The sequence below is a fragment of the Narcine bancroftii genome, chromosome 2 (assembly GCF_036971445.1).
Source record: "Narcine bancroftii isolate sNarBan1 chromosome 2, sNarBan1.hap1, whole genome shotgun sequence".
NCBI classification, from domain to species: Eukaryota; Metazoa; Chordata; class Chondrichthyes; order Torpediniformes; family Narcinidae; genus Narcine; species Narcine bancroftii.
In genome coordinates, this window is record NC_091470.1 from 179,306,892 (window position 1) to 179,319,721 (window position 12,830).

Sequence of the window (12,830 nt, forward strand, 5' to 3'; positions counted from 1 at the left end):
GCGCATCAGGAATTAGTTCCCCGTCCACGCCCGGAGTTCACATTTGGAACCGCAGCCAAACCACCTGAAAGATCGAAGTTGCAACGCGAGGGAGAGGGAATGAGGAGCGAAAGCGGCGCGGCAGCGAGTCGCGGGCACAGAGCGGAGCGGGGCGACTGAGCGGAGGCACTGGTGGCCGGGCAGAGAGGAGGCGGCTGCGGACCCCGAGTGGCCGGGGGGCGACGGAGAGAGCGGCGACCGGAGAGGAGCTGATGCCTGTCCCCAATTAACACCTGGGGTACTAAAGCGGCGGGAGCACCATGGAGAGCCCGGGGTTTCAAGCAGGTGAGTGGGAGGTGAAGGCGGGGGATGACTTACACCCCCTCCACTCCCCGACATCCCTTCCCCGACCTCCCCTCCCCTACCTCACCAACCTCCCCTCCGGTGGAGTGGGGAGGGGTGGGTTAAGGACTGGAGTGAGTAACCTTGAATGTGAACTTTAATCACACGCCGGACGGTGTCCAAGCGGAGTCGGTCTGTGGGCGAGAGGGCGCTGGGGGTGGGGGGGGTGGTCGAGAGCTGGAGGAACTCTCTACAAAGTTTTTTTATGCAGAGAGTAGTGGGGGGGGGGTCCTGGAAAACCCTCGCCAGTGGGACATCAGGGGCATTGAAGAGACTCTCAAGCAAATAAATGGGGGGGGGGGGGAGTGTATTTTGGAGGGTCTAAGCTGGTATCTCGGGACCGGAGCAGAAGGGGGGTCCGGATACAGGCAGCAGGGAGGGACCGGGGCAGAAGGGGTTTGGATACAAGCAGCAGAGGGAAATGCCTCGACTTGGTGGAGTTGGTTGGGATTTAAGAAAGATAAAGATGCAGAACCGACGTTTCAGGCTTGAGCCCTTCATCGAGGGACGATGGGAAACATTTATTCGGGCGCCTGCCGACATTTTCTCTCCCTTGATGAAGGGCTCAAGCCCGAAACGTCCTTGTCTTTGCTGCATACAATTCAGTTTCACCTGCTGAGTTTCTCCAATGACCCTGGTTTTAGTTCAGTCACGGTATCTGCAGATTTTCATGTTTTACTCCTTGTTTTTTTTATGGGTCAGCAGAACATCGTGGGCCGTATGGCCTGAACTGTGCTATAATGTTCTATGCAGCTGCTGAATTTAGAACCCGGTGGTGCCTTTGACCTGACGATAGGGCCAGGCCAGGAATGTTGGTTACCGTTCAACAGGCCCTTCGGCCCATCTGGTTCCTGTTGTCACTTTTACCAATGTTTGGCCCATATTCCCTCTCAACCTTTTCCGTTCCCCCCTGCCGGTCTGAGCTTCTTCTAAAAACTTTACGGACGACACCCATCTCTGCCACCTCAACGGTGGATCTTGCCCGTGACATCCTGAGCTGTGCCAACGATCTTTTGCGGGGCTTTATGCTTGTGGGGGTGGGGGGGTGTTGGTGTCCCCGCACCAGACCGCGATGCAGCAGGTCAGCGCGCTTTCCACCGCTGCGTTTCCAAGTGGTGGGGCTGCAAGAGTCACTTCTCCAATCGTGGACCTCTCGGTTGGTGGGGGTGGGGGTTGGTTCAAAGGGCTAGGCTTCTTTGCGCCATCTCGTTCCTATCATTACCTCTGCTACGTACAGAACTGCTTTGCCTGCCTTTCATGGACGTGATAACACGAGGACCCTCTGGCCGATCTGCCCCAGGCTTCAACCCCTCATTGCTAACTCCTGGGGAAGGGCAAGGTTGGATCCTAAAGGGGGATATTCCGGCCACTGCTTCATTTGCCCTCCCACCCCGGGGGAGACCGCGGACTTGGGAAGTGTCAGATATGGCCTAGTGCTGGTGGGAAGTGGCGGGTGGGAGCCGGGCTGGTTTTGAACTAGTACATTTGGTCGGAGCTGCAGTCTTATCAGGTGTGGAGGGAGTTTCCAGCACACGCTCTGGGGCCGAGACGTGTTTTTAAAGAGGCCGGTTTCTTCAAGGTACCTAAATGTCATTTACTGTGTGCAGTTATCAGGAAATCAATCTAATTATAAGTGTTGCTCATGTCAGTAGAATGTGAGGAGCCAGAGACTACTTGAAATCTTTCTAATAAAAAGAGGGAGGGAGGAGAGAGAGAGAGAGAGAGAGAGAGAGAGAGAGAGAGAGAGAGAGAGATAGAATATCCTTAGAAGAGAGGGAGAGAAAATGTCCTTCGAAAGAGTGAGTGAGAGAGAGAGAGAGAGAATGTCATTAGAAGAGAGAGTGCTTAGCGAGAGAGATAGAGTGAGTGAGAGTCCTTGGAGAGAGAAAACATCCTTAGAAACGAGAGAGTGTTTAGCGAGAGAGAGAGAGAGTCCTTGGAGAGAGAAAGAGAGAGAAAATGTCCTTAGAAGAGAGAGTGCTTAACGAGAGAGATAGATTGAGTGAGAGAGTCCTTGGAGAGAGAGAGAGAGAGAGGGAGAGAGAAAATGTCCATAGAAGAGAGAAAGAGTGCTTAGCGAGAGAGAGTGCTTAGCGAGAGAGAGAGGAGAGAGAGAGAGAGAGAGAGAGAGAGAGAGAGAGAGAGAGAGAGAGAGAGAGAGAGAGAGAGTGAGTGAGAGAGTCCTTGGAGAGAGAGAGAGAAAAATGTCCTTAGAGAGAGTGCTTAGCGAGAGAGAGAGAGAGAGAGAGAGAGAGAGTCCGGAGGAGTTGAGGAGAGCAGTGATACAATAGGAGAAACAGAAAGGAAAGATGGTGTGTGATTGGGAACAGATAATGGGAGGAGATCTGTCAAGATCAAACCTTCCAGCAGCGTTTTATCTGCTGATGTCAGAAGGAGCTCCCGATTTTTCCCATTCACTGCTGGAGGGAGGGAGTGGAACGGTTTGTGAACTGTTTCCAGGCAGAGTTCTCTGTTGATCAGTAGGTTAGAGAGACAGTGTTTGGACATCAAGCTCAGTGGGTCAGGGAAGGGACCGTCAACATTCCGTCTTGAAACCCTGCACCGGTCCCTTCGAAGGATCTCGACCCGAAACTTTGACTGAACTTCTCCAGCATTTTATCATTAATTACAATACAGTAAAAGTCCAAAATTCCGGACGGCCCCAATCCTTGAACAGTCCATATTTTCAGAATCAGGATTTATCGACATGAACAAGTCATGAAATTCGGTGTTTTGTGGCAGCTTCACAGGGCAAACTTTCATATTATAACCATCTTATAACATTACTATGCAAAAAAACCAAAACAGCGCCTGAAATGTTCATTGATCATTCAGGAATCTGATGGGTGGGGGGGGGGGGGTGGGCGTGAGGAAGAAGCTGTCCTTGTGCCACTGAGTACTCATCCTCAGGCTCCTGGACCTTTTCCCCGCTGCAGAGTGAAGAGGGCACGGCCACGGTTGTGTCTGATGGCCATGATGTCGCAGGACGAGTTCACGACCCTCCGGAGCTTTTTCCTGCCCTGTGCATCAGCACATCCGTACCAGCCCGTGATGCAACCGGCTGGAAGGCTCTCCACGGTCCACCTGTAGACCTGTAGACAAGAGTCTTCGGTCTCGTACCCAATCTCCCCAGACACTTCACAAAGTACAGCTGCTAGTGAAACTTCTTCGTGACTCCAACAGATCCCCAGAGATGTTGACCCTCAGGAATTTGACTTTCTCCACCCTCTCCACTGCTGACTTCTTTCCCGTACACATTCACATTCTACAACGGCCAAAACTCCTGCCTTACTGCAGCCAAGTAAGGGCAAACTATAACAACTTTTAAATGTGGACGTTCAGCAGGGTAACAGGGCCTTCCGGCCCACGAGCACCCGCCGCCCAATTAACCCATACGTTTTGAAGGGTGCGAGGAAACGGGAGCCCCCAGGAAAAACCCACGGGGAGCTCGTGCAAACTCCTTACAGACAGCATGGGCCTCGGTCGCTGGCGCTGCAACTGTACTGACAATAACCACCCCAGCAGTGCAAGTATAAAACAGCTTTAATAAACTAATATGTACACTAGGAGGTTTTGTTTCTCTGCAAGACAAACCTGGAAGGCGAGATTGTAGCTCTGGACTGCTTTATAGACAAGGTCTCCGTGATGCCCCCTGGTGACGTAGTGGTGTAATTACATCTAAACCTCTTACCGCCTCCCACCTTAACCAACCCTTTACTAATCAGAGCACCAATGGCCTAGGGATTACTTAAAGTGGAATGTGAGTGGAAAGAAAATGGTTGAGAACCACTGCTCTAGGGTATATAGACATATTTACAGGTGATTTGTTTATTAAAATATTAAAATAAATCATTATTGTTAAATAAAGAGTAAATTCTCAGAGGGTCAGAGTGAGCAGTTCCGTTGGTCGTTCTCACTGCCCGTGGGAAGAAGCTGTTCTCCAGCCTGGTGGGGCTGGCTCTAATCGTCCTGGATCTCTTCCCCAATGGGAGCAACTGCAAGATGCCATGCACGGGTTGGAAGGATCCTTGATCAATAAGTTGATTGGGTTGGGTATATGGGAGAGTAGTGGAAGTCTGGGGGAGCTGATGAGAATGTAAAACACGATCAATGAAGGGTGTGGTTTCTTCATTGTAAGGGTGCCACACGTTTAAATCCACCAACAATGATTCGAATGACAGAGCAGATTTGATGGGCTGAATGACCTAATTCTACTACTATGTTTTAATTTTTTTAAATTTAGACATACAGCACAGTAACAGGCCATTACGGCCCACAAATCCATGCCGCCCAATTTACACCACATTAACCTGCACCTCCCGGTATGTCTTTTGAATGGTGGGAGCAAATTGGACCCCCTGGAGAAAACCCATGCAGACATGGGGAGAATGTACAAAATCCTTACAGACAGCGCGGGGTTCAGACCCCAGTCCCAATCACTGGCACTGTAAAGGCACTGAGCTAACTGTGCCAACACAGGTAAATGGGTTGTTATAATGGCCATCGCAGACCTGATGGCCAAAGGGCCTGTTTCCAACTGTACAAGGTCCCCTTGAGGCTTTGGAGATGGTGTAGAGGAGGTTCACCAGGTTGATTCCAGACTTGAGGGGGGTTGGCCGATGAGGAGAGATTGAGGCATCTGGGACTACTCGCTGGGATTTAGAAGAATGAGACAGAATCTTACAGAGACATAAAATTATGAAAGGCAGAGATAAGATAGACGTGGGGGAGACCAGAACTAGGGGGCACGGCCTCAAGGTCCAGGGGTGTAGATTTAGGATGGAGATTAGGAGGAACTGCTTTTCCCGGGGGGGGGGGGTAAAATCTGTGGAATTCGCTGTCTGTTGAGGCAACCTCAGTAATATATTTAAGACAAGGGTGAGTCGATTTTTACATTGTGGGGGAATTAAGGGATGTGGGGAAAAGGTAGGTGGGTGGAGATGAGCCCATCATCAGATCAGCCGTGATCTCATTGAATTACATAGCAGGGCTCGACGGGCCAGATAGCCCACGTTTGGTCCTGTTTCTGATGTTCTTGTGTTCCATCCTCTTCGTGACAAAGGGGAAAGGTCAGGGAATGCAGAAAAGACGTTATTTACACAGCTCCCAGAAGGTTTGAATAAACTCCCTCAATTCCCTGAGGGGTTGTGGGCAGCAAGGAAGGTCTTTTAAAGCTGGGATCTGGACCAGCTGGAAAAATGGGCTGCAAAATGGCAGATGGAGTTTAATGCAGACAAGGGTGAAGTGTTGCATTTTGGAAGAACAAACCAAGAAAGGACATAGATGGTGAATGGTCGGACTCTGAGGAGTGCAATAGAACAGAAGGATCTGGGAACACAGATACATCATTCCCTGAAAATGGCACCACAGACAGATACGGTTGTAAAGAGAGCTTTTGGCATCTTGGCCTTCATATATCAAGGTATCGAGTACAGGAGTTGGGATGTTATGGAAAAGACATTGGTGAGGCCAAATTTGGAGCATTGTGTGCAGTTTTGGTCACCGAACTACAGGAAGGATATCAGTAAGATTTAAAGGGTGCAGAGAAGATTGACTAGGATGTTGCCCAGACTTCAGGAACTGAGTTACAGGGAAAGGTTAAACAGGTTAGGACTTTATTTCCTAGAGCATAGAAGAATGAGGAGAGATTTGATCGAGGTATTTAAAGTAATGAGGGGGATCGACAGAGAAAATGTAGGTCGGTTTTTCCCACTGAGGGAGGGAGAGATACAAACCAGTAGACATGGGTTAAGGGTGAAAGGGGAAAAGTTTAGGTGCAACTTCTTCACACAGAGAGCAGTGGGGGTGTGGAATGTGAGCTCAACTTGTATCTCAGCTACCCTCAGTGCAATACAGAGAGAATTTTTTTAAAAATCAATGAAGTCCACAAGTCGGAGTCCTTAACTGAGTCCCTGATTGAGTTTGTCGTTGAAGAGTCTGATGGTCGAGGGGGAGCAGCTGTTCCTGAACCCGATGGTACATAGACCTCTTTTCTGATGGGTGGGGTGGGTCCTTGATGATCGCTGCTGCTCTCCGACAGCAGCGTTCCCTTTAGATGTTCTCAATGGTGGGGAGGGCTTTGCCGTGATGTCTTGGGCCGTGTCCACTACCTTATGGAGGGCTTTACACTCAGGGATGTTGGTGTCCCCATATGATGCAGTCGGTCAGCACACCTCTGTCAAAATCTGCCCCAAAGTTTCCGATTTCATGCCAAACCCCCTCAAACACTGAGGAAGTAGGCGCGCTAATGTGGTTTCTTCACGATGCCATTAGTGTTAGGGTGCAGATGTATGATTTGCAGGGAAAGATGTTGCTTGGAATGCTCCAAGGCAACCCACCCAGTTTCTTTCATGAGGACAAAAAACCCTGCAAAACAAAAGCATCGTTTAAAACTTCCTTCTGAACCCACCTTTTTTCCTTGTTCCTTTGTAACCGACAGCTTGGATAGTGTAGCGTTTGGACATCGCTGTTATAATGCCAGCAATCGGGACTAGGGTTAAAATCCCACACTATCTGTAAGGAGTTGATACGTTCTCCCCACGTCTGCGTGGGCTTCCTCCCACCCTTTGAAATGTATCAGGGGCTGTAGGTTAATTGGGTGGCACAGGCTCGTAGGCTGAAAGGGTGTGTTACCATGCTGTAGGTTTAAAAAATAACTTAGTCCTTACCAAACAGTACAAACCGACATGAAAGGGTGATTGAACTGTCTTCCACCCCCTTCTCTTCTTGCATTCTTGCTCATGTGTTTCTGTGTAAAATGATTCTTCCCCTGTAATGAACATAGATTACCGGGCCATGAATATGGATAATCAAGCTGTGAACGTTGATGACCAAGCCATGGACATTGATGATCCAGTCATGCAACTTGATGATCAAGCCATGGTCACTGATGATCAAGCCATGGTCACTGATGATCAAGCCATGGTCACTGATCATCAAGGCATGAACATTGAAGATCGAGCTATGAACGTTGATGACCAAACCATGGACATTGATGCTCACATCATGGACATTGATGCTCACGTCATGGACATTAATGATCACATCATGGACATTGATCAGAAAGCCATGAATATTGATGATCAAATTGAGGACATTGATGACCAAGCCATGGACATTGCTCATCAAACCAATGACATTTATCATCAAGCCATTGGCACTGATCAGGTCGTGGACATTAATGATCAAACCATGAACGTTGATGATCAAACCATGACATTGATGACCAAGCCATGATGATCAAGGTAGCTATTTCCATATCTCCTTACGATGCAGAAGGAGTCCGTCTCGCCCATCTGATCAATGTTTCATCATAGAGAAATCCCACTGACCCCTGGTTTTCCCTGTAACGCATTCTCACGTTTCCATCAACTCAAGTTCAAGTTTATTGTCCCGAGCTACAGTTAGAAAGTTTCTTTAGTGAGTACTCTACCACTAGAGATTTGTCGAGCTGCAACACGACCTCTCAACTCCTGAACTCAATCCCCCAACAAATGAAGCCCAGCATTCCATAGGCCTTTTTAACAATCCTGCCCGCCTATGCGGCGACCCTGAGGGATGTATGGATTTGGACTCCAAGGTCCCTCTGTTCCTCCACACTGTTCAGTAACCGACCATTAACCCTGTCCTCAGCCATCTGGTTTGTCTTTCCAAAATGCATCTCCTCCCACTTATCCATATTGAACTCCATTAACCTATCTTCAATAATGCAGCGAGTAATAAAATGTAGTTACAGAAGTCAGTTGGGGTTTTATTTTACCTGTGTGAGGTTCATTTAGGAGTCTGTTTACAGAAGAAACTATCATTAAATGTGGTGGTGGATGACCTCATAGAACATAGAACACTACAGCACAGAACAGGCCCTTCGGCCCTCAATGTTGTACCGACCCATATATTGCTTTTTTTTAAATATAAAACCCTCCTAACCCCATAACCCTCTATTTTCCTTCCATGTGCACCTGTCTGAGTCTCTTAAATGCCCCCAATGTTCCAGCCTCCACCACCGTCTCTAGCAAGGCATTCCAGGCCCCCACAATTCTCTGCTTAAAAAAAATCTTCCCACTGACGCCTCCCCTAAACTTTCCTCCCTTCACTTTGTACAGATGTCCTCTGGTGTTTGCTATTCCTGCCTTGGGAAACAGGCGCTGTCCGTCCACCTTATCTATGCCTCTCAGAATCTTGTAGACCTCTCATCCTTCTATGCTCCAGAGAGAAAAGTCCCAGCTCTGCTAACCTTGCCTCATAAGACTTGTTCTCCACTCCAAGCAACATCCTGGTGAATCTCCCCTGCCCCCTCTCCACAGCTTCCACATCCTTCCTGTAATGAGGTGACCAGAATTAAACATAATCCTCCAAGTGTCGTCTCACTAGAGATTTGTCGAGCTGCAACATGACCTCTCGACTCCTGAACTCAATCCCCCGACTAATGAAGCCCAGCATCCCATAGGCCTTCTTAACAATCCTGCCCACCTTTATGGCGACCCTGAGGAATGTATGGATTTGGACTCCAAGGTCCCTCTGTTCCTCCACACTGTTCAGTAACCGACCATTAACCCTGTCATCAGCCATTTGGTTTGTCTTTCCAAAATGCATCTCCTCCCACTTTTCCGGATTGAACTCCGTCAGCCTATCCTCAAGTGAATTTTCTTCCCAACAGAGGAAGTTCTGGCAGGTGACCAAATAACTTCAGAAACAGTGCTGGACACTCCTACCTCACAGCTGACAGAAGGTTAGAGAGGCTGCAGTAAAATTCACAAGAAGCCAAGATTCAAGATTTGTTTTATTGTCATGTAATAAAACAGAAAGTGTAATATTACACAAATTTCCTTTAGTCAAACAAAATTCGCCTTCAGCGGAAATTGCCCGGCGCCCCTTACAGTCAGAGAAAAAGAAGCAAAAGAGTGTTTCCCCTACCCCCCCCCCCCCCCCCCCCCACAGGGTCACTGAAGGTCCATGGATTTGCCTCCAGCAGCCTCTGCGGCCGCACATACTCCTGTTCAATCCGTCGGCCACCCCGGGCTCCAGACCCAAATCTCCGACCCCATCAGGAAGCCCTCGGAACCCTTCTTGCCCCTCAGTGTCCTCTCGAACCCAGGTTTCAAAACCTGGCTCTCCAGCTGCCCACGTGGGTGTGTCCCCCCGACCGCGGCCTATGTGTGCCCCTTGAGCCTCGGAGTCTCCGCAGGCCCGCCGCCGCCGCGGTCACCACCCCTCGGGGTCGTCTCCTCCTCCGACGGGGGGGCAGCGAGGTGGGTGGATGGTCTCCCCATTTCCTGGGGCCCGGTGCCAGTCCTCCGCTTCCCCGGAGTCTGCAAAACACCCCCCCACCTTGTGCCCGCTGCCGATCAGAGTTGCAACCATCTTCGACCCAGACCCTCCCCCCACCGAGGTTGCGGGATTTTAAATAAAACTGTCGGCTCCTTTGACAGCCTGTGTGGGCAGTCGGACCCTGCGTGGGAACACTGTGTCTCCTCTCCCTGGGTCCACACCAGCCACACCGAATTGTTACACTGTAATAATGGGTTGGAGGGGCTGAATCTTGGCTCAAGCACCTCCTCATTTCTCCCATGCAGATAGTGCAGATGAGGGCGACGACTCAAGCCTCGGCCCTGCGCCATCCGCCTCAGGGCTCACCGACCTGGACTGCGCGATCTGCTTCTCTCCCTTCGACAATGTCTTCAAGTTACCCAAGCTGCTGCACTGCGGCCACACCTTCTGCCTGGAGTGCCTGGCCAGGATCAACGTGTCATCGGACAACGTGGGCTCCGTCACCTGCCCCTTCTGTCGCCACCCCACCCCACTGCCCCCTGGCAAGGGCCTGCCGGCCCTCGACAACAACCGGGCCGTGCTCTCCCGCCTGCCCTCCAGCATGCAGACCTTCCCTTCCATCCGCTTCAGCCGGGACAAGGGCAGGCTCTACACCAAGGGCCCCGAGCACGGCTCCATCCTCAAGCCGGTCAACAGCGTCAGCATGAGCCTGGACGTCGGCCAGCCCGCCGCCCGGAGTCGAGGCCCCGGCCAGAGCCTGCCCTTGCGAACCAGCTGGTGTTACTACGTGGCCATCGTCTGCGTGGTCCTTCTCACCATTGCCCTGGTGATCTCCGGAATCTTCATCTTCGTCATTGTGCCCTCCCTCACCACCGTCAGCTCCTCCCAGCTGGGGAACACCACAGAGGACCTGGCCACCTCGTTGCCTCCCAAACCGTGACTGGAAAAGGATCCCATCACTGCCAAGGACCAGGGTTGTCCACTCTCCTCCTTTGTCTCTGCCTCCTGTTCTTGTGGGCTGGGTGATTCAGCTCATTCCACTCCCCCACTCCCCCCCCCCACCATGGAAGACCCCATTTGAGGGTCTACCACCTGAACTCCACTGTCAACGAGGTGCCCACACGTAACGCTGTCCCAGCTCTGAAAATTGCACCAATTGCCCAGGGAGAAAAGCTGCAGAGGAGAAGTGGCCTCAGATGGTCGAAGGCCTCTTCAAAGAGCTGAACCCTGGAGGGGGATTGGAGGATTAAAAGGCAGATGAGAGGACTTTCGAGGAGGTTACCAGACGGATGTTGCCTTGGACGAGGTCGCACATGGGAGGTTGGCCAGGAAGGTGCAGACGCTGGGTATTCATGGTTCATTAAGTAGGCCAGGCTACCGACAGACGCACCCAATTCTCGTGGCCTCTCCTCTCCAACGCACGCTTGCCGACGTATCTTGGATGGTACAACCTCCTGTCGGTCAGGTACAGGTGGCAGGATCTGAATCGAGGTGTGTAGATGCCCCACCTGAACACTCAATGGCTCACCTTAAAGCCAGGACTGAATCCAAATGTACCATAACGGTTGCAAATGCACTTGGGCATCTGTTCTGACTCCAGCCGCAAAAATAGGTCACCTGGAGGAAGTATTTCTCTATCAGTGCCCATTCACAGTGGTTGGCCTTTGCCTGACCAGTTACATGTCCACCTCACGCCTTAACAAGAAGATCCCGCCCCACATTCCCGACAATGGACCCAATGATGAAGTGTTCCAGAACCCAGAATCAGCATTTACTGTCACGAACATGTCGTGAAATTCATTGATTTGCCGCACTGAACATTTATATAAACCACCGAACAATAAATAAAAATAGTGCAAGATGAAGTCAAAGTGAGGCCGTGTCTGGGGTTCGTTGACCGTTCAAGAATCCGGCGGCAGGCGGGGTGGTGGGGGGAAGAGGAAGAAGCCGTCCTTGTGCGGCTGGGTGCTCATCTTTGGCCTCCTTCCCCGATCGCAGCAGCGAGAACAGAGCGTGTGCTGGGCGGGGAGGGTCCTTGACGATCACTGCTGCTCTCCGACCGCAGCGTCCCCTGCAGACGTTGGGGAGGGTTTTGCCCGTGGGGTCTTGGGCTGCGTCCATGACCTTCAGCAGGGCTTTGTGTTCAGGGGGTATAATGGTGTCCCCGCACCAGACCGTGAGCAGCCGGTCAGTGCACTTTCCACTGCACCTCTGTGGAAATTCACCAGGGTTTCCGATGTCAAACCAAACTCCTGAGGAAGTCGAGGCGCTGACGAGCTTTCTTCACGGTGCCATTAGTGTGATGGGTCCCGGAAAGATCCTCCAAGATAGTAGCTCCCAAAGACTTAAATTTTGCCCAGGGATCATCAAACCTTTGGACAGTACATCTCCAATCACATACATCCAAATGCTGTTACCTTCCCATGTACGTTATATATGACCCAGCTTCCTGATACATATTCCTAATGTTCATTGGAACTATTTTAATGTGAAGCTATTTTAAAAATGTCAGGCTATTGACAGGACAAAAATTCTCTCGAAATTGAGCCATTAATGTTTTACCATGCAGAACGGTTGGAGGAAACCGGAGCACCCAGGGAAACCCCACGCAGACACAGGGAGAGTGCACAAACTCCTCACAGACAGCGCGGGATTCGAACCCATCATTGGCGCTGTAACAGCCAGTGATGGATTAACTACCATCCAGGCCCTAGGATGAGCTTTTGTAAGGGCCCCACCACCAGCATTGCCCTGCCACGGGCCCAGTCTTCCCAGCCATCCCTTGCTCCCTGCCATGGGCCAGACTACCCCTCACTCCCTGACACGAGCCTTGATATCCCCCCCCCCCCACTCCTCATTCCCTGACATGGGCCTGGTCTTCCCCTCCAACCATTGCTCTCTGCTGCATCCCAAACCACCACCCCCCCCACACCATCCCTCGCTCCCTGCTATGGGCCTGGATACCCCCCCCCCCCAGTCACACCTCGCTCCCTGCCGCGGGCCTAGGCCACCCCCGCATCCCCTTCACGCCCCAGCACTACTCACTACTGGCCTCATGCTTAGCAGCACCGACCATGGCCCCCCTCCCCGCGCTGGTCACTTACTGCCACAGGGGACTATAGGCTGGATGCTGATGTTTCAGAATCCCCTCCTTGCACGCGCCACCAATCCTCATGCCACCG

The 12,830-nt window shown here is 51.2% G+C and overlaps 1 protein-coding gene across 1 annotated transcript; it reads left to right on the plus strand.

Moving 5' to 3' along the window:
• LOC138754689 (RING finger protein 225-like) lies at positions 1–11,519 on the plus strand. Its single transcript, XM_069919351.1, has 2 exons — positions 1–324; positions 9,954–11,519. The coding sequence occupies exons 1-2, from the start codon at positions 300–302 to the stop codon at positions 10,586–10,588; spliced, it is 660 nt and encodes a 219-aa protein (XP_069775452.1). The 5' UTR covers positions 1–299; the 3' UTR covers positions 10,589–11,519.
• Positions 11,520–12,830: the final 1,311 nt, after the last annotated feature.

Bases quoted from the DNA above. Each gene is read 5' to 3' on its own strand.
- LOC138754689 (XM_069919351.1), top strand. From the start codon at position 300: ATGGAGAGCCCGGGGTTTCAAGCAG. The intron at 325-9,953 runs GTGAGTGGGAGG...TCTCCCATGCAG, and splicing joins GAGCCCGGGGTTTCAAGCAG to ATAGTGCAGATGAGGGCGAC.